Source organism: Budorcas taxicolor, chromosome 15 (assembly GCF_023091745.1).
Source record: "Budorcas taxicolor isolate Tak-1 chromosome 15, Takin1.1, whole genome shotgun sequence".
Classification (NCBI taxonomy): domain Eukaryota; kingdom Metazoa; phylum Chordata; class Mammalia; order Artiodactyla; family Bovidae; genus Budorcas; species Budorcas taxicolor.
The window spans coordinates 47,046,562-47,068,317 of record NC_068924.1 but is presented as its reverse complement, the minus strand read 5'-3'; the positions used below and the strand labels follow the sequence as shown (position 1 = coordinate 47,068,317).

The following is a 21,756-nucleotide window of genomic DNA, read 5'->3' as shown; positions in this document are numbered from 1 at the left end:
TGTCTCCAGAATGTTGTGACATAATCCTTAAAGGAAAACTAATTTACAATAAATTATGAGCTATATATTGCACATCTACAAAGACTATCACTGAATACCTTACACATTTAATAGAATGTTTTGAATTTCATTTTTTTATCAAAACAAAATCCAACATAGGAAACTCCAGGAACATAGGAAATTCCAGGATTCAGAATTTACTCTTTCTACTGAAAGATCATTTGAATTCAACTGTAAAGTATAGGATAAATTATTGAAACTGTCTACTAATAAAACTGAAGGTAAAATAATGAAAGCATAGCTTTGCTGGAATAAATAAATAAAAGATAAGCAAATGTAATTATAGTGGTGTCATTGCTTTAAAATTATCTCTGCCATTTTACTTAATAAACTTTTGTCACATAGGTTTTCTGACTACTCACATTAGCAAAAAAACTAATCAAACCAACACACAAAATATGATTTAAACAGAAATTATTTCCTAGAAGCAGTATTGTCATCAATCAAACCTGTTAAATTAACAAAATCAATGTAAGCTCATTTGATACATTTAGAATTTAAATACTGATATACCTGGCATTGCTTCAAAAGGTATATATCAGCTTTTAATATAAGGCTTTCAGTTTTCACTTATAACGTTCATTTAACTATAGTTGCAGAATGGCAAAATCTAATGAAATAATTTAAGTCCTCTACATTAGTCACCTGTATACATTCTTCAAGAAATAGTATGTACAATTTCTGTAAGTTCTTTATTTTCTTCCTCTGTCTGTTCTGGTTTTATGCATTGTAATATATCTTATGCCTTTTGAATATAATAATAAAAACAAGGCTTGTATATTCAACACATTTAAATTTTTTCTACTAATTAATTTTATTGTACTTAACAAAAGTATTAATCTACAGTTTGGGGGCATTAAAAAAGTGGTGACTCCTCACTGACATTTTGAGAAGAGCTGATCTAGAGGTCTTTCTCTATATGTGTCTTCATATATGTACATCCACATTTGTGATTCTACAGCCAACTGAGCTAGAATTATTGTTCTCTGAATTCTGACTCATTCTTGTTGTTTCTTCCCAAGTTTAGACTTGGAGATAAAACAGTAAAAGCCAATTTGAATATATAGTCATACCATATTCTTAAATCCAACACTACCAAAGATAAAGCTCACATTTCTATATCCATCTGAGTCCTATGCTTAACTCAACTAGGTTGCAAAAGGAAGTAGCAAATGTATGACTGATTTTTAATTTTCAAATACCAATTATAGCATCAATCTACAGGACTGTTCTTCATTTGCTGATACTCCAGTAAGTTCCCTATGTCCACTGAAGACTAGTTTATAAGCTCCCATATTTCTCACTGCACAGCCCCTACAGCCCCTGAGCAATGCACCACCACCAGGGATGATGCCTCCATCAATTTACACTTGCAGACCTTTGGAACACATCGTTTCCCAAGCAGGCTTAGACCATCCCTTCTGTCAGGCACATCCAATTCTCCTTATTCTTGTGGTCCACCTTCTTTGTGTTCTTTAAGGCAATCACAGAAATGAACTCTCCTTTAAGACAGTTACAGAAATCTTCCAGGAAGCTGTCTTTGACTCCAATTAACTGAGTTTGCTTCTTTATGCTTCCCTAGCACTTTAACCTAATCATTGTGGTACCTTGTGATACATAAGATTATCTGAGTAAATTACCAATTTATATGATTTACTCCTTTTACTAAATTATAAGCCTCTTGATTTTAGCAGGTTGTGTACTTGCTCAGTGTCTCTACTCCCAGTTTATATGTATTTCCTTTCACATAACATGTACTTTGTGAATGATATTGAAAATATGACATAAACCATTTGTAAATTTATTTAATAATCTAAGTTACTAAAGGTGTCAGGGACACATTTATCAATTCCTACTATTTGCGGAGCGTGCTTCCTTGGTAGCTCAGCTGTAAAGAATCTGTCTGCTAATGCAGGAACTGTGGGTTTGATGCCTGGATCAGGAAGATCCCCAGGAGGAGGGCATTGGTAACTCACTCCAGTATTCTTGCCTGGAATATCCCACGGACAAGGAGTTTTGTTGGGCTACAGTCCATGGGGTCACCAAAGAGTTGGATAGCCTAGCAACTAAACAATCTGTAGAGTCCAGTTCTAAATTCTGAGTGTAGGAAGATAAAAGAACTAATGCCTCTATTGGTAATGTCATTTAAAAATATTTTTATTGGAGTATAGTTGCATTACAATGTTGTGCTAGTTTCAGATATCTTTAATATAAGAGATGGGAATTTGCAAAAAGGAATGGATACAGGACAAGGCAACTTATGTGTGAGACAGTCACCTGATAATTTTTGTATAAGTATTCTTTTTTCATCCAAACCGGAACATGTAATGTCATTCATGGTCTGACATGGAATAGAATATTTATAACCAACCTCACCTCACCAGAAAGAGACATTAGCAGCTAGGAGAGTAAATTTAAACTTAAAGGAAGAGCAAATCAGAGTTTAACCAGTTTTCTCTTCTTATAAACAGTAAAGGGGAGGATTTTAAATAACGATGATGAGCTTGGGTTTGAATAGGATGAGTCTGACATGAGAATGTTAGTGGTAATTAGTGAAAATATTAGCATAACAGCTAACATTAGAATGATGTTTTACAATCTGCAACCCACACTCACTTATATTTTGCTTTTAATATTGGTACTGACCCTATGAGGTAAGAAAGTGCTGAAATTTATCAGAAAGATTACATATGAAAACTAAGATATAGAGTTATCAGCAAAGAGGCTATAAAGTCATAGAAATAAAGAAACTCTCCTGAGAAAGCTAGAAAAGTTATAATAGATAACTATCCCAAAGATGGAGGGCTGGAGAAGGAAAGGGAGACAGTCACTTCCTTTGTTGTTTTTTCTGGGTCATTAAGCTTCCAAGGGAGCCATTCGTGCATGTCAGTGAATAACCACAGATTCCAGTTCCTGACAGGATGGAAGAAGTATGTATTTTTAAATGATCCCAGCTCAGTCTCTATTTATTTACTTTTCCATCAGTAAACTTTTAAAAATATCATCTCTTGGAAAAATCCATGTTCTCAGTGAGATGTAAATAACCAGAAGAACAAGAGATCATCTCTTTTGATATCCAACAGCATTTTAAGCAAACTGGCACAAAAATACAGAATACCCAGTCAACTATGGCTTAATTGAAGATAAATACAGTTCACAAAAACAATAATGGGCTTCCCAGGCAGCTCAGTGGTAAAGAATCTGCCTGATAATGCAGGAGACCAGGGCTCGATCCTTGAGAGAAGGAAATGGCAACCCAGTCCAGTATTCTTGCCTGGGAAGTCCTATGAACAAAAGAACCTGGCAGGGCTGCGGTCCATGGAGTCTCAAAGAGTCGAACACAGCTTAGCATACAAAAACAATAAAGACCGGCTCTGATTCTCATAGATATTTTTTTTTCCCCTTCCTCTGGAGTCTGTTTTCACATGAGTAAGGTTATGTTTTGTTCAGTGGGAATATCAATAGGACTTAGCAGATTCTTTTCTAAGTCCACATTTATGACCTTCTTGCCATGTGCCTTGGAAAAGTCATTTCACTCTAAGAGTTTGAGTTTCCTCTTCCAAAAATGAGGTCTGGATGATTCCAGTCCCCCAGGATCTGGTCCTGCCCCTAATCCCTCACCTCCTAGCCCACCCCACTCTCTTGTGACCACACAGACCTTGTTTTTGGCCTCAGCTCATGTCAAGCTGTTTCCAGCCCCATGGCCTTTGCAAGTGCTGTTCTCTCTGCCATTGTCTTTCTCATCAAGTTTTAGTCCATCATTCTATTTGGTTTTGTTTTTCTATTGATTATATCACTATTTGAAGGTAACACATTTATTTTCTTGCTCCTTATTTGTTACTCTCCCTGGAAAATGAGCTCCAGAGAAGCAAAGCAGAGCCTCTTCCATATTATTAATCCTGAATGCTTAAGACAAAACTTGAAATATATTAGTACTAAATAAGCAATTCCCGGTTGAATAGACAATTTTCAAAAAATATATATATATTGAAAGAACTCCACATCTTTCTTTGATTACAACATGTATCTTCTCAATTCTAATGCTTATGACATTGGGTGCATCTTACCTTGAATGTATTACTTTACTGTAGTTTTCCCATTTTCATCCCCATACCTCACCGAAGAAATGTATTTTGCAATTGAGTCTTTTAATCAAGGAAATAGACTCTGTAGATAAGAACTCCACAAGTCTTCCAGCCAATGTTGTTGTTGTTTTGTTTTGTTTTACTTTCATATTGGCTTGAGTTCTCACCTATGTATTGTAGGAAGGTTGTAGGAAGTCCAGCCCTCTTCTCAGATCTCCAGCTATTTTAGGGGGTCATTTCTCCTGAGCACTATCTCTGAAGTTCACTTTACCAGTATGTCTTGGAGCTTAAAAGCTACTCTCCCTTCCCAAAAACCATGCCATTGATAAGTATATTCTCTTATTCCTATTATAGCAATGCAGATAGAACTCATTATTTATAACAGACTTGTACTAGAAGGTCTTTTGTGTCTAAGGATTGAACATTTAAAGTGAACTACATAACATAACATAGAAAATAATTAGAATATATATTATTAAAAATGTCCTAAATCCATCTAATAATCCTCTGAGTGAAAAATTTCAATTTTATATTTTCAGTTTTAATCCTTTTCTTCAGAGTCTTTGTCCGATTTCACATATTTTTCTCTCTCTATAACTGCAAAATTCAGTTTCTAAATTGTTATTGCTATTTTCTATTTAGACTAACTCAGCACTCTGTTTTCCCTTCCTTATTTCAGGTTGTATCCTGCACAGTTTCATATTCCAAAAACAATCAGGTCATCAAGGAGTATTTTAATACATAAAAATCTTTCTTTCATATAAATCATGACATATTCATAAAACACTAAATCACTTGTAGACTGTTCTTACTTTAAATAACATTTCCCTTTAAAACAAATTCTTATACATTAATATATGTTAAAAACTTCTCCTAACTTTTCCATTGCACAGTGGAACATTATAATGTACCCTTGATGGAAAATAAAATGATGATCTTTTCTCTGATCTGTTTGGTCTTCACTCCATAAACAATGGGGTTGAGTGCAGGTGGGATAACAATGTAGAGGTTGGCAAACATGATGTGGAAAGTGTGGGAGACATTGTGTCCAAAGCGGTGGGCAAGGATGGAGAAAAAGGCAGGTGTATAAAACATGAGGATGACACAGACATGGGAACCACAGGTGCCCAGGGCCTTCTCGCGGGCTTCTTGGGAGGGGAGGCGGAAGACAGCACAGAGGATGAGTGTGTAAGAAACAGCAATGAGGATCACATCTGAGATGACTGTCATGATGGGAACGCAAAAGCCATACCAGATGTTGATGGAGATGTCCGCACAGGCGAGCCGGGCAACACCTATGTGCTCACAGTATGTGTGCGGTATGACGCGTGTCCTACAGAAAGGCAGTCGTGTGAGCAAGAACACATCAGGCAGGATGATGCAAAAACTACGAAAGGAGGTTCCCACCACAATCTTGATGATGGTCTTGGGGGTCAAGATAGTGTTGTATCTCAAGGGAGAACAGATGGCCACATAGCGGTCAAATGCCATGGCCGTCAGGATGGCTGAATCCAGGACAAAGCTGTAGTGGAGGAAGAACATTTGTGTGAGGCACCCTGGGAATGTGATCTCTCGAGCCCCAAGCCAAAAGATACTGAGTGTTTTAGGAACACCAGCTGTGGACAAGGTGAGGTCAGTCATGGCCAGCATGGAGAGAAAGAAGAACATGGGTTCGTGAAGGCTACGCTTCACTAAGATTAGGTAGAGAAGGATGCAGTTTCCCACAATGGCTACAATATAGATGACACAGAAGGGAATTCCAATCCACACATGGGCTTGCTCCAGGCCTGGGATCCCCACCAGAATGAAGGGTCCTGCGTTGTCACTGCTCAGGTTCAAAAGGACCATGGCAGACCAGGATGGCACAAGTCCCAGTTCCTGAGGACAGAGGGTGGTAAATGTTAGGCTCACTTGAGTCACCCTCACTTCCAACAGCTCATTATATATCCCAAAAAATAAAGTGGCTGTCTAATTATAATTCAAAGTGAGATCCTTTGTAGTGAAGAAAGATTGTTAGGAAGTTGGCAGGTAACATGCTTAAGCCACACAGTCTCATATATAATAGAACATACAGTTACTTTACCTAAAGAGACTATCTTATTTATTCTGGCCATCGCTGATGATTTATACAGCTTTTCCAGGCAGTTTTCCATATTGGCATCCATCATTCTTTTGATTATGCAGTGTACCTCTATTACAAACTACCAATTTACAGGACATATTTTTCCATGAGTTGGTGGATTATAGGTTACATGACTTTATGGACATCATTAAGGGATTCCCAGGTGGCACTAGTTGTAAAGAATTTGACTGTCAGTGCAAGAGACTTAAGAGATGCGGGTTTGATCCCTAAGCCGGGAAGATCCCCTAGAGGAGTGCATGGCAATCCACTCCAGTATCCTGGCCTGGTGAATCCCATGGACAGAGGAGCCTGGTGGCCTACAGTCCATAGGGTCACACAGAGTCAGACACAACTGAAGATTGTGACTTAGCAAGCATGCATAGTTATCATTAGTTAATATCAATTCCTTCTGTCATTGTCCCAAGCAATTATTCACTCTTTTCAAGCTTCATGGTGACTGTGCTTCTTCAATTTGTGAAGTCCACATCACTTTTTTAGATTCAAAATCCTAATTCAGTTTAGCCAACACTGTCTGAGTTCCTAGACTATGCTGAAAAACAGGTGCAACTTAAATTTAAATTTTAAAATCCCACACACTTGAGCTCATGGATTCTTGTTCCTCCAAAAATACTGTTTTTCAGAACTCAGTAAATTCTACAGCTTTATACTATCCTAATGCTTTGGACTTAATAACAATTTTGAATAAAAATAGAAACAAGGTTTCTATCCAAAAGAATTATTTCTTTGTAAATGCATATTCTATTTGATATACATGTCCACTGCAGGATATATACTCTCTTAGATGCACACATACGTAGTACTTAAAATTTCAAGAATGCTTTGATCTATACTCATTCTTTCATATGTTTTACCATCATATATTTACCCACACACAATTTTACACAAACCTGAAATCCCTCTTCCCTCCTTTCTCTCACACAAACATACTCATATCTACACATTACTACACATATATACTCATATGCACACATCGTACACACCTATAACAAACACCAATGATAATATAAAAAATACTGCATGATGGGATTGGATCATTGCCATTTTCTTTGTAAATTACCAAAATCTTTACTCTGGGAATAAATCTTTTAAAGACTAGGTCCTTGAAATTTTCCTATTTGACGCAACATGGATGGACTTGGAAGGTGTTAAGCTAAGTGAAATAAGTCAGACAGAGAAAGACAAATACTGTATGATATCACTTATATGTGGAGTTTGAAAAATACAACAAAGCTGTGAATATAATAAAAGTAAAGCAGGCTCACATATATAGAGAATAAGCCAATGGTTACCAGTGTGGAGAAGTAGGGGAAGGGGCAATATGATGGTTGGGGAGTGGGAGGTACAAGCTATTGGGTATAAGAGGTTACAAGGATATATTGTACAACGTGGGAAAATAACCAATATTTTTTCTTACATGGACCATTTTTAAAGTTTTTAGTTTGTTACAATATTGCTTCTGTTCTATGTTTTGGTTTTTTGGCTGAGAGGCATGTGGGATCTTAATTCTGGACCAGGGATCAAACCCACACTCACTGCATTGGAAGGAGAAGTCTTAGCCACTGGACCAACAGGGAAGTCCCCATATAGCCAATATTTTGTAATAACTGAAAGTGAATTGTAATCTTTAAAGATAGTATAAAAATTGATTCACTTCCCAGGTGGGAATAAAGATGAGCTGTTCCCTTGAGGCCAGGAGAGGAGAGCAGTGAAGGTAGTGGGGCAGCTGTAGACTCTCACTGTTTGCAGGACAAAGATGTTTGTGACTCAGCTGCTCAAATTATCCTTAATGAACAAATGGACATTATGCACAAAAATAATGCTAGGTTCTTCAACCTTCCTGATACAGTAATGCATCTACGTAGAAAATGATTTCTATTCTAGGGATAACTAACCACAACAAGGCCAGGGACTTCCAGGATCAGCACTAAGAGAAAGCTTGTGATAGCTACATGCCTCAGACTCCTAACCTGACAAGGTCTAAACTAATGCTCAGCTTTATCCCTACAGGCACTTTTTACCACATTCTTAGGCCCAGTTCACCATGCCTTCCATCTCCCAAGCCAGCACTTAGTGTCGTCACTCTTCTGCTTTTGCCAAAGAAAAATCAGGTGCTCTGTTCTTTCTGACCTTCCTTTATCTATAAGCAAAATCTCATTTCTTACAGAAACTCAAACTCTCCTCTAGTGTCTCCGGAATTCATATGTTCTGGGTTCTGGGAACACAGTGCAGAGTTCAGACAGCGGCCCACAGACCAACCCCTTGCATGCTTAGTCTGTGCATCTTCTGTCAACACCTTCACTCAGTTCTCTTATCCACCGGAGGCCTAGAACTCACCCATGGCCATGGTAGAGATTTAATTAGGTTATGCAGCCTTTGTGTTGAAAATCCCTCTTCTGTGCTGCTCACATACTCAAACAATACATGGCACCAGCACCTGGAAACCATATACTCTGAATCACAGCTCTTCCAGCTGGTCTGAAATCATCTTTTCTTCAGACATGTCTGAGGAAAGGTCTTCTCTAGTTTTTATATTTTCATGCACTCAAACACAACAGTCATGTTTCTACAGTCATTCAGAAACATTTACAGACACACATGGGCACACAAAGTTAGTTCTGAGGCTTGTCATTTTACAGCTCAGACAAATCTACAATGTGGGGCAATCTACCAAACAGCCTGGTCTTCTCAAAATGTCAATGCCATTAAAAGGGTAGGGTACTTGGATGAGGAAAATACTTTTCTAAAGTAAAATAAATTTTAGAGGACGCACAAGCAAATGCAGTTCTTGATTGAATTCTAGTTAAATAAACCAGAAATAGAAGATAACATATAACTGGTGAAATTTAAACTCAAACTAGGCATTAGAAGATATAAACAGTATTGATTTGGTTAAATGTAATTATGATAGATACACACACATACATGTACCCAAATTATTTTAATAGCATATTGGCACAAAGTGGCAGTAGAACCAGATGGTTTTAATCTCAATTCCATAATTTTCTAGCTGTGTGAACTTGGGCAAACTTAGTTGAACTATATAATCCTTGGATTCTTCATTTTTGAAAAGGGCCTAATATCTAATTCTTTGTTACTTTTAGGACAAAACAAGACATGCCCCTCAAACTATGCTTTAGTCCAGTGTCTGATACATAGTAAGCACACAATAAGATTTACTTTTTTATTGGATTATATTTTATATCATCTGGGTGATCCTCAACAGTCAAATCACACAGTGAAGAAGAAAACAGAAATAGACAGAGGCATAAAAGCTAACAAGAGTATCCAAACACTTAAAACTACTCAAGTTAGGGCTGTGGGTCCTTGCCACAAATCTAACAGAAGTGCCTGAACAACAGTTACCTTGGCCATCCTTAACCCAGCTGTTTATCTTTCTAATCATTTGAAGCATATATCCAAGTACAGGAGACCATAAACTCAGCTTAAAAACCTGAGTTTCTCGGGAAAGAAATTTGTAGTGCTTGGTCTGTGACTCCTAGAAAATGGAATCCTGAGCTTTTCATTCAATCTCTCTTTCTCTCCTAATTCCAACCAACCCTCTTTAAATAACCAGCACTCACCAAGTTTGGTTATTGGGTCAAATGGAGAGAAGAAATATTATGGTGATAGACAAACAGAAAATCTGCAAGAGGACCAGACACACCAGCCAAAGTAATAAGTGAAGGAGGAAGGAAAGGACTGATAGACAGATTGATCTCCTTATTTATTTATTTTTTCCTGGTCATTGTTCAATGAGGCGAAGAGGTAAAAAGTCAGGGCCTGAGGGACTCTAACACCTTCTCTTCTCACTCTCAAGGGAAGAGTATAAAGAAAACTATATTAACCCTGCCTGGGTCTGTGAACTGACACTGCCTCAGGGTACATTTTTGTTTTTACATTTTCATGTGAGCTCTGTGCCTATGGGTATGTGGCCACATGTGCCCACCTATCAGACCACCTAGGTTTCAAGGTCATGCCCTTACCATACAAACGACTTTGAACAGGAAATTAACATCTATAATATAGTCCCCACTTCTCAAGATTATGGCTTCCTTGGTGGCTCAGTGATAAAGAATCTGCTTGCCAGTGCCAATGCAGGAGACGCAGGTTCAATCCCTGGTTTGGAAAGATCCCCTGGAGAAGGAAATGGCAACCCACTCCAGTACTGTTGCCTAGGAAATCTCACGAACAGAGGGGCTCAGCAGGCTACATACAGTCCATGGGGTCACAAAGAGTCCCCAGCTGAGCATGCATGGCCTCTAAGATCTTGGCGAGGAGATCCAAGATCCAAAGATCTCAAGATTATGTAAGGATTCACAAGTTAGGACTAAAAAGTGGGACAGTGCTTGTAAAAATGCTTAGCACAGTGGTGGACACACAGTGGACCTGCTGGAAGGATGAGATGGCTCACTTCAGGTAAACTATCACTGCTTTCCATAGTGAGGCCCCAGGATCTGCATCCCTAAACTCTCTAGTGAATTTTTGAGCCTTTTATTTTCCCCCAGAGGACCCATATATATGTAGATGAGAGCATAAAAACTGGAAAACAGGAAAGTTGGTTGGAACTCCAACATGAGGACAACATGAGGGTGGTTTTTGAGTATCAAAGAGGGCATCCTATTTGGAACATCTTTGGCTAAATATCCCACTTTAGATTCAAAACTATTGTGTCCCAGACTGCATTCATAACACCCCAAACCTATTCCTTTCAATGTTCCTAAGCTCTGCGAATGTCATACCTCTCCACTTACATGAATTTTTTAACCAAATTACTGTATAATATTGTTTCCTCTTAAACATCTTCTGAATCCATTCTCACTCTGTCTTCCTTCGATCTGCCTGTTGATACTGTCAGGCATTCTGGGGGCTCAGATCTCAATTTGGAACTAAGAAGCATTTCTCCTATAACTCTAAGGGACAGATCAATTTTCCTGAGTTTGGTAAATCTAGTCTTTCTGTCTTAAGTTTACAAAGACATTCAGCAATAACTCTCAAAGTGAGCTTTAAAATTGCTCATATTTTTGTTTTTATCTTATCCCTAGGCAGGTTTCCTTCTGGTTGGACACTGAGTACAAATAATTCCATTTTCAATGGCTATTTTTTTATATATAACATTGAAAGACCATTGAAAACATCAGTCAAATGCCTACCAGAGTTTTCTCTGAGGTACTGTAAGTTAAATTTTCTTGAACCAGAATTCATATAAGAAAAGCATGTACATTTAAGTCACAGAAAATTCCAAATCTTACCTTTGGAGTCATCTGTCCCTTTATCAAGACATCTATCTGTCATTTCTGGCTATTCATTAGGTGCAAAAGAACTGGTTATAGGTAGATTAAGTGAGTCTTATATGAACACTTAGTCCTTACAAAAGGTTATGTAGAACTTTCAACTTAATGTTTCCATAACCTGATGTAATAAAAAGAATTTTATGGTGAATCAGTTATTGATTTCTACTGAATTAAAATAGGAATATATTTTAATATTATTAAAACTATTAAATACCTTTAATATTATTAAAATTAAAATATTATATTTTATATTATTAAAAGCACTCTGGTGTCTCTGCCCTCCTTATTTTTAATTCACACCCTAAAAATTTGAATTACATCCCATCCTTCATCTCAACTTAAACAACAGTAACACACCTACTATTATTTTACATACAAATCTTATGGTTCTGTTAGCATGATCTAGGAGAGCTGCCTGAATAGAGAGCTGGTCCTGCTACATGCAGGAGTACAAACCAACTATTTTAAAATCAAAGGCTCCAAAATTCAATTACTATCATACATTAACAATTTCCTTAACTTGAAATTGTGTTACTTTTTTTTAATGATTAAGAGATTAAGCAATTAAATGAAAGTGGAAATTTCCTTATCCTGTCTTATTATTTTTTACATGTTAATTTTGGCCCCTATCGATTACTTGGACTCCCACTTAGCTATTTTGTACAACAAAATAACTCTGTGAATCTGAGTTATTTCATAAGGACTCAGCCCCAGAGACAGGCATTCTATTGGGTCGTTTCTAATTGACATTGGCTGTGCCTTTTCATCAGGCTACTGAAGGGGGTAGGTTTTTCTTTGGTCACAAACGATGCCCTCATACAGGGTTACAGTGCGTGAGAATGCGTGGTTGTTTTATCCAGTGACCTCCCCCTCCATTCCTCCCTCAAAACTATCACAAACCCCATCACTAAAACAAAAGATTTATATATAATGTTTTATAATGCAATTTATAGTGGTGGCTATAATTAAAGGTGGCTTTGTTGTTACTTAAAATTCCTATAGCTTTAAGTTTTTATTAGAATATTAAACAAACTTCTGAAATTTTCTGGATTCTTCTACCTTCTGCAGTCTCACTTTTCGTTATTCCCTCTACCTATGCCCACCCCATCCCCATCAGTTTCCAGTTCTTTTAAAACGCTGAGCCTTTTTCCAACTGTGTCTTTGTACATACTAATCCCTTTGTTTGTTTGTTTGTTTTCAAAAAACAAGCATACATTTTATGTATGACATAAAAATAACAAGCATTTATTCATCCATAAATGTCTGCTTTCCTTTTTTCCCAGTTTTATGTAGGTATAGCTGACAAATAAAATTGTACATATTTAGGGAAGTCCTTAGTGGTCCATGGCCCAGGTTCAATCTGATTGCGGAACTAAAATCCAGCAAGCTGTGCCATGTGGCCAAAAAAAATACTGTATATATTTGAAGTGTACAACATGGTAACTTGATATAATATACATTATAAAATATTTACCACAATCAAGTTAATTAACACATCCATAATATTACATATTTGTGTGTGTGTGTGTGTGTGTGTGTGTGTGTGTGTGTGTGTGGTGAAAATATTTACAGCCTACTCCCTTAGCAGAATTCAAGTATACAATACAGTATTATTAACTACAGTCATAATACTGCACATTAGATCTCCAGAGCTTATTTATATACAAGATTATAGCTGAAACTTTGTACCTTTTGATCCATGCCCCCCAATCCCCATTGTACTCTCTGTTTCTATGTGTTCAACTTAAAGAAAAAAATTTTTTAATTTCACCTATAAGTGAAATTACACAGTATTTTTCTTGTTTTCTGTATGGCTAATTTCACTTAGCACGATACCTTTCATCTGTGTAGATCACAAATAGTAAAATGTTATTCCTTTTGTGGCTGAACAGTATTTCACTGTGTAAGTGTAATCTCACTTTTTGATTTTTGCCGATTTCACCTGTGCTTTGGCTATCATCTAAAAAATCAGGGTCAGGATCAATGTACAAGTGCTAGGAATTTTATAATTTATGCTCATACTTTTAAAACAATCTATTTTGAATTCAATTTTGTGAATGATGCAAGATCAGAATCCAGTTTTATCATCTTGCTTGTGGATATTGTTTTTCCAATACCATTTATTAAATAGACTATCCTTTCCCTGGCGGCACAGCTGTAAAGAATCTGCCAGCCAATGCAGGAGACACAGGAGAGGCAGGTTCAATTCCTGGGTCAGGAAGATGCTCTGGAGGAGGAAATGGCAACCCACTCCAGTATTCTTGCCTGGAAAATCCCATGGACAGAGGAGCCCAGCAGGCTATATAGTACATGGGGTCTCAAGAGTTGGACATGACTTAGCCATTAAAAAATAATGGCAACATCCTTTCTCTATTGGTGCCCTTGTGGACCATATATGCAAGGACTCATATCTTGGCTTTCTTATCTGTTCAGTTGATCCATGTATCTGTTTTTGTCCCATTCTATAATCACTGTACAGTTTTGATTACTATTGCTTTATAGTTTGAAATCAGGAATTGTGTTGTCTCTAAGCTTTGTTTTTCCTTCTTTAGATTGCTTTGGCTCTTCAGGTTTTTTGTGGTTTCATACAAATTTTAGGATGAGTTTTCCTATATTTCTGAAAAATGCCATTAGAATCTTGATAGAGATTATATTGAATCTACAGATGGCTTTGGGTTGTATGAAGACTATAACAATATTATTCTCCCCATGCAAGAATATGAGGTATCTTTCATATTCCTCAGTTTTTGAAACTTTGCTTCACACCCCTTTACTTTTACAAAAGACTTACTTTAGTAACTATTTTCATTAACTGAAAGAAATCTGAAGAGAACCATTATATTGTGAAAAAAAAAGTGAAAATCATATTCAACATTTTTGTTTTCCAACCAGATATTATAGAACAGTGCCTGCCCAGAGCAGCAAGAGTGGTACTACCAATTTCATTTCCCAGGAATTTCTCTCAGTATCTCAGCATCAAGTCATCATAACTTTGAACTGTGTCAGTGAGCATCTATGCTGTATCTCAATTTATTTTATGCACCTCTTGGCAAGATGTGTCTTAAGGTAATTTTTGCTTTAAGCCATTTTGGCTTATGCAAAGTTTTATAGAAATGCTGTACTTTTGGATAATGGGGAAACTGGTGTTTGCGTCTTCATTACTTTTATCAACATTTTATAGTTTTCAGTGTACAGATCTTTCACTTCCTCTGCTTAAATCATGCCATCCACCTTCCCCTGCTTGCCTGACTTCTCATAATTCTCATTGTTCTTAGAGAAAATTTTCTTTCTTTCAGGTAGGGCCTTCCGAAAATCCTAATTTGAAGCTGCTTTCCTTTGATAGTCTCTCTCCAAAGGCACTGCTTTTAACATTTGGGTTTGTGTCTGTCCGTTTTAAAACCTAATGCAATCTGAAATTACATGTTCATTTGGGTGTTTATATGATCGAGGCCTGTTTCCATCACTGGATTACAATTTCCACTAAATGGGGGACATATCGATTTTGTTCAATATGATGGAAAGAATACCTAGCCCAATGTCTCAGATATTGAATTGTGTGTCAAGCATTTTGCTAAACATGAATAAATGAATAATGATTGCTAGTGTCCACTTAGTAGTCTGAATGTCCCAGAATATATGGACTAAACCAGGCTTAAAGAGACTAGCATTATATTACCTCCTCACTAAATTGTTAGATATTATTAAATGGTAAGTTAAGGTGTTCTAATGACCTGTACTGGAATAAGGGACTGAATTATTCCATGAAATTACTTGTTCCAAAAGAATGTGATTAATTACATAACTTGGTGTCTTTTCTCTAAAAGGTTTCTGAAGATACCATTTTCTGCTCTTCCTTTTAGAAATAAGCAGTTTTACTTCTCAGAACACTTGACTGGCTTCTAATTTATAGACACTGTGAATTGTGGAACTAAATCATGCTTAACTCTCACATAACCAAAACTGAATTCTTGACCCATGTGCAATAAGAGAATGGGGATTCATGGTATCTGGAAACTGTATTAGCTATCTTTTTTTATTTTTTTTTAATATCTTTCTTTTTTTTTAATTTTACCTTTACTTTCTCTGCTACTTATACTTCATAGTATTTTTATTCTGCAAATAATTTTGGAAACAACATATGTGCCTGTGTCCCACAGTAAAAAGAGCATGCAAACTTGAGTCTCTGAGTCCAAAGAATGTATCTTTCATACTCAAATTCTATGTTGAGAATTATATAAAAATGTAAATCTAGTGACATGTGAGTGAAGGGGTAACATCGAGGTGAGAACACAATCTAGAATTTGAGAAACCATGTAGAGCTCTGATATTTTGATTCAGATGAAGAGTGATGAGTGTTTGACCCTCTGTAGTAAGGGGAGGGAATGCTCACTCTGGACTGATGAATCTAGAGGTTGCCTAGAAAAAGCAGTAGGATTTAAGGTCACAGTAAATATGGGAGGATATCAGACATTAGCTACCATTGGCACCCATCAAACACCAAAAATAGTTATTCCTTGACGGATTCAGTGACTGAATGACTCACTATAACCAACTTAAGCATACTGGATTTGAAAAGACAATGAATAATGTAAACAGAGATACATTTTTCGCATCAGACTACATGTCTTTTGGGATATAAGAATGAAGAAGAGATTCAGAGCTAGCAATATTTATGACTGGTCAAGTTTCAAACCACATCTTAATCTGTACATACTTTTTCATCTTATTGGCCATGGGAATTTAGCTTCCTCTGTATATTCCTAATTAGAGGACTGTACCCACCCCAACTCGTTTGGTTTTTTAATGAGATTGTGTGAAAAATGAGCTTTGGGTTTCATTATTACCTTCTCCCTTGATCTAAAATAAACATCTGCACTCTCAATTTAGTCATTCATGATTATTTGCCATTTTTTCCTAGATAAACATTGCTTATACACCAAGAACATGCCAGAACCCATACTTGATGCCATCCAGAAATGGACTGAAGTATCCAAGCTAAAAATCCAGAACCTCACAGAGTCATCATGGTAGAAGTCCTTTGCTCTGCAAGTTGTAGAAACTACTATGATGTATAAATCTTAAAAAAATCAGATTCTTTAGAAACCTCTTTATAGAGAAAAAAAGATGTTGATTATTTTATTGTTTTCATTTAAAGTTTTATAATCAGCTTGGAGAAATAAAAAGAAATTGAAAATTTTTTGATTCCTAAAATCAAAAAGTTTCCTAGACTAAAAATTTGTGTGTTTTTTTTTTTTTTTTTTTTTTTTTTTTTTGTAGCTGGAATGGCAGAGAAGATTTCTGCTTAAAATAATAAAGAAACAAAAAAAAATCACACTTTTGATTAATAAGAAATTTTTTTTATCATTCGCTTCTCTGGTGTCAAAGTGACAGATTTAGTCTTTAAGGTGGACTAGGGACTTGCCCCTGCCCCTAGACTTCAGGCATGTATCAATAGGACCTCTTAGGTAAGAGCAGAAGAATGACTTTCTCTTGTACCTGCTTAGTCTTTACTCCATAGACAATAGGGTTGAGGGCAGGTGGGATGACAACATAGAGGTTGGCAAACACAATGTGAAAGGTCTGAGGGACGTTGTGTCCAAAGCGATGTGCAAGGATGGAGAAGAACGCTGGTATATAGAACATGAGGATGACACAGACGTGGGAACCACAGGTGCCTAGGGCCTTCTGGCGAGCATCCTGAAAAGGGAGGCGAAATACAGCACAGAGGATAAGGATGTAGGAAACAGCAATTAGAATCGCATCTATAATCACTATCATGATGGGAACACAAAACCCATACCAGATATTGATGGAGATGTCAGCACAAGCTAGTCGGGCAACACCTATGTGCTCACAGTACGTGTGAGGGATGTTATGTGTCCTGCAGAAGGGTAGACGATTTACAAGGAAAACACATGGGACAAAAACACAGAAGCTTCTGAAGGTGATTCCCACAGCAATTTTGACAATGGTCCTGGGGGTGAGAATAGTGGTGTATCTCAAGGGTGAACAGATGGCCACGTAGCGGTCAAATGCCATGGCCAGTAGTATAGCTGAGTCCAGAACAGAGCTGTAGTGCAGAAAGAATAATTGTGTGAGACAGCCAGGAAAGCTGATTTCCTGGGGACCAAACCAGAAGATGCTCAGAGATTTTGGAACACAGGTGGTAGACAGTGTAAGATCAGTAATAGCCAGCATGGAAAGGAAAAAGAACATGGGTGCATGAAGACTGTGCTCCACTGCAATGAGGTAGAGAAGGACACTATTCCCCACAATGGCCACAAGATAGATGAGGCAGAAGGGGACGCTGATCCAGACGTGGTACTGCTCGAGTCCAGGGATACCCAAAAGGGTGAAGGCACCCGTGTTGTAGCCAGTTAGGTTGTATATGGCCATTGAAATCTGATTAACAGGTTCTGTGTCCTAAAACAAATTATATATAATTAACATATGCCAAGAAAAAACCTCCCTTTGCTATTAAGAGCAATGCTTATCTTCTCTAAAAAGATTCTAAAATACTAGTTCTCCTGATACTAAGCACCATGTCTCTCCAAAGTCTTCTTCAAACTGCATAAAATGTTATTTCCATTTTAATGACTGAGTTTTGCCTAGGTTAATGTAATATGTTGCTGTATAGATATGAGTATAGAGAAAAATAATCTAACTATAATCTGAGAAAAAAGAAAATTAGAAAAGTAAGGCATTATTAAAAATTATTTACTTATTTTTTATTTGGGGCTGTGCCGGGCCTTCGTTGCTGCGCATGGGCTCTCTTTAGTTGCGGCAAATGGGGGTTACTCCTAGCTGTGATGCATGAGCCTCTCATTGCGGTGGCTTCTCTCCTTGTGGAGCATGGCCTCTAAGGATGGCCTTCTCATTGCGGTGGCTTCTCTTCTTGCGGAGCATGGCCTCTAAGGTGCATGGGCTTTGGCAGCTGCAGCATGTGGGCTCAGTAGTTGTGGTTCCTGGGCTCTAGAGTTGTGGCGCATGGGCTTAGTTGCTCCAGGGCATGTGGAATCTTCCCAGACCAGGGATCGAACATGTGTCCTCTGCATTGGCAGGAGGATGCTTATCTATTGTGCCACCAGGAAAGTCCAAAAAAGTAAGGCATTTCAATCGGAAAAATAAGGAGGCAACTTATCATTACAGGCTCCTCCCATAGACCAGTCTCATAAAGTATTATCTCATTTAGAACAATCTTCTGAGATTATTTTTATTCTCTTGATTTTCTTTTAACAGAAACTAAAACTCTGAGAGCTATCTTACCCAAGATCTCATCTGTAGTAACTGGCAGAGCCAAGAACATTAAAGTCCGCAAACAGCAACACTCTACCTCAGGTGACTTCTTCAACACTCCGTTAGATGAGAAGAATTGAGAAGAGGTAGTGGGCGTAGAGTTTAAGGAAAGACATAAACCTGTCACTGTAATTTGACACACCAACCCTATTGTAGTTGCAATGATTTCCCTGACTCGAGAAAGTCTTGGGATTTGCAGACCATAATGTGCTCTGAGGCTGTGTTTAATATCTCACCACGGAGGATATGTAGCCAGCCTCCAACACACCCTTAGGATTTAATACGGCAGTTATTTCAAATGTGCTTTGGATAAAGACAGAGATGATTTCTACTGAAAGAAATATAGAATTAATATATTCTAATTTCTGAACCAAGATAAAAGCAAATAAGCAACCTCTATTGTAAGAGTTCTTTTCATTTGGAGAAGGAAATGGCAACCCACTCCGATATTCTTATCTGGAGAATTCCATGGGCAGAGGAGCCTGGGAGACTACAGTCCATGGAGTCACAAAGAGTCAGATGCAACTGAGCAACCGACACTACTACTACCATAGTAAGAGTTAACAATTTTTGAGAACTTTCATTATACTACACAAAACTAAAGCTCTTTACATGAAATCATTTCTATGCTCCTCTTAACAATGACATAGATAAAAGCATTATCCACATTTTAAAGATGTAGCAACTGAAGCAGAGAGAAGTTAAGTAACTTGCCACTGCCACACAATGAGGAAATGGCAGAGCTGGGACTCAAACTCTAGGAGTCTTTTCCTAGACTCCTGTATATATGACCAAAATTCTCTAAACAGTCTATGGAAAATTGTATATACATGACATCTGTACAGCAAAAGATTTAAATTTTGGCACATAAAGAAAACAGCAAACTGGAAGCATATAGCAAATTAGTGTAATATTGAGCACATCACTTACGATTTAAAATGTAGATGTCTGGGGCTTCCCTTGTGGTTCAGTGGTAAAGAATCTGCCTACCAATGCAGAAGACATGCATTCGATCCCTGGTCCATGACGATCTCACATGCCATGGAGTAACTAAGCCTCTGCACCCCACCTGTTAAGCCTGTGCTCTAGAGTCCACGAGCCACAAGTCCTGAGCTCATGTGCTGCAACTACGGACGCCTGCATGCCCTAGAGCCTGGTACTCCACAACACAAGAGTAGACTCCACTTACCACAACTAGAGAAAACCTGACACGGCAACGAAGACCAGCACAGCCAAAAATAATATAAAGAAATTTAAAACTTTTGTAAATGTAGCTTTCTGAATTCCTATACTTAAAAGCATAGGTATCAATGAAGTCTTTTAAAATAAAATCTGATTATATGTTGCTCACATGAAAAAGATCTAAAGCAAAGTACCCACAAAGGGTAAAACAAAAGGATAAACCAGGGAACATCAGACAACTTTATAGACAAACAACACAAATCTTATAAAATGAAAATAAGAAAAAGTAAAGTTTACCTTTCAATGTATTAAATGAAACAACAAATACTTTGCACTATACTCATTTAGCATAAATAATGTTTGTTAGAAATAACCTATTCATTTACCCAACTTTTTATTTTCTTATTATTATCTGTCACAGACTTCCTTGTAATTCCCTTTATTATTTGAAGATATATATCTGGCCATTATCTGCAACAAGTTTAACATCCTTGCCCTTTACCTACCCAAAATTTTCTTCTCAAAGTAGCACAGCATCATGCTGGATGACTTTATTTTGTTACTGATGATCAGCCCACCCAATTCCAGGGCCATATCTTTGAAGTATTGTAACCCCAGATTGACTAACCTCATAAATCACAAATATGGTTTTATATCTGTTCTATGATGTGAGTCACTTATTGCCAATCTGGTCCTCAAGAACCTCAATGCCTCTACAGCATTGACTTTGTCACTATTCCTTCAGTATTCATGTGTCTTTGCATCCCTCTTTATGTAGGTTAACATCTAAGAGTCATCATTTCAACTATTCTCTTAAAATATTTTGCTGCCCTCCCTCCACTGAGCTTCCATGATATATAAATGGCAAAATATAGTTCCTAGATTTAAAAACCTAGTAAGTACTCTAGGTCATGATGGAAAAGTACTTCTTAGTTAAGTATATTTGTGTCCCCCAAATTTTATAATCATCAGCCTTAAACTTAATCCTCAGTGCTATCCAATGGTCCAACAACATGATCTTGTACAACTCAATCTTCCTGTATGACTTTTTTTTTTTTTTTTTTTTTTGGCTGCACTATGTGGAATCTTAGCTCCCTGACAAAGGATTGAACCCAGGCCATTAGTAGTAAAAGCACAGAGTCTTAACCACTGAACCACCAGGGAATTCTCTGGCTTTTTTCCCTACTCTCTTTTAAGCACATTCACCATCCCCAAATTCCTCTTTCTCAACAGATAATGTTTTATTTTACTTCATAGAGAAATTAGAACCATTAGGTATTCCCTTGTGGTTCAGATGGTAAAGAATCTGTGTGCAATTCGGGAGATATAGGTTCAATCCCTGGGTCGAAAAGTTCCCCTGGAGAGGGGAATGGCAATCTACTCCAATATTCTTGCCTAGAGAACTCCACAGACAAGGGAGCCTGGCAGTCTATAGTCCATGGGATCGCAAAGGGTCGGACACCACTGAGCGACTAACACTTTCACATGTAAATCATGTATAGACACACTAGACAGCGTATTCAAAAGCAGAGATATTACTTTGCCAGTAAAGGTCCATCTCATCAAGGCTATGGTTTTTCCAGTGGTCATGTATGGATGTGAGAGTTGGACCATAAAGAAAGCTGAGCTCCGAAGAATTGACACTTTTGTATTGTGGTGTTGGCGAAGACTCTTGAGAGTCCCTTGGACTGCAAGGAGA

General features: G+C 37.4%; 2 protein-coding genes across 2 annotated transcripts; both read right to left on the bottom strand.

Annotated features, from left to right (window-relative positions):
• Positions 1-5,045: 5,045 nt before the first annotated feature.
• Positions 5,046-6,005, bottom strand: LOC128060226 (olfactory receptor 52H1). The gene has a single exon (XM_052652572.1). The coding sequence runs from the start codon at positions 5,991-5,993 to the stop codon at positions 5,046-5,048; it is 948 nt and encodes a 315-aa protein (XP_052508532.1). The 5' UTR covers positions 5,994-6,005.
• An 11,022-nt stretch (positions 6,006-17,027) lies between these two features.
• Positions 17,028-20,546, bottom strand: LOC128060257 (olfactory receptor 52H1-like). The gene is made up of 2 exons (XM_052652611.1): positions 20,498-20,546; positions 17,028-17,977 (listed from the first exon to the last, which is right to left on the bottom strand). The coding sequence occupies exons 1-2, from the start codon at positions 20,544-20,546 to the stop codon at positions 17,028-17,030; spliced, it is 999 nt and encodes a 332-aa protein (XP_052508571.1).
• Positions 20,547-21,756: the final 1,210 nt, after the last annotated feature.

What these genes read in the sequence shown, in the direction of transcription:
- LOC128060226 (XM_052652572.1), bottom strand. Translation starts at nt 5,993, where the DNA reads ATGGTCCTTTTGAACCTGAGCAGTGACAACGCAGGACCCTTCATTCTG.
- LOC128060257 (XM_052652611.1), bottom strand. Translation starts at nt 20,546, where the DNA reads ATGTTAAACTTGTTGCAGATAATGGCCAGATATATATCTTCAAATAAT. An exon ending in ATATATATCTTCAAATAATA is followed by an intron (nt 17,978 to 20,497) that starts AAGGGAATTACA and finishes TTAATCAGATTT; the next exon opens with CAATGGCCATATACAACCTA.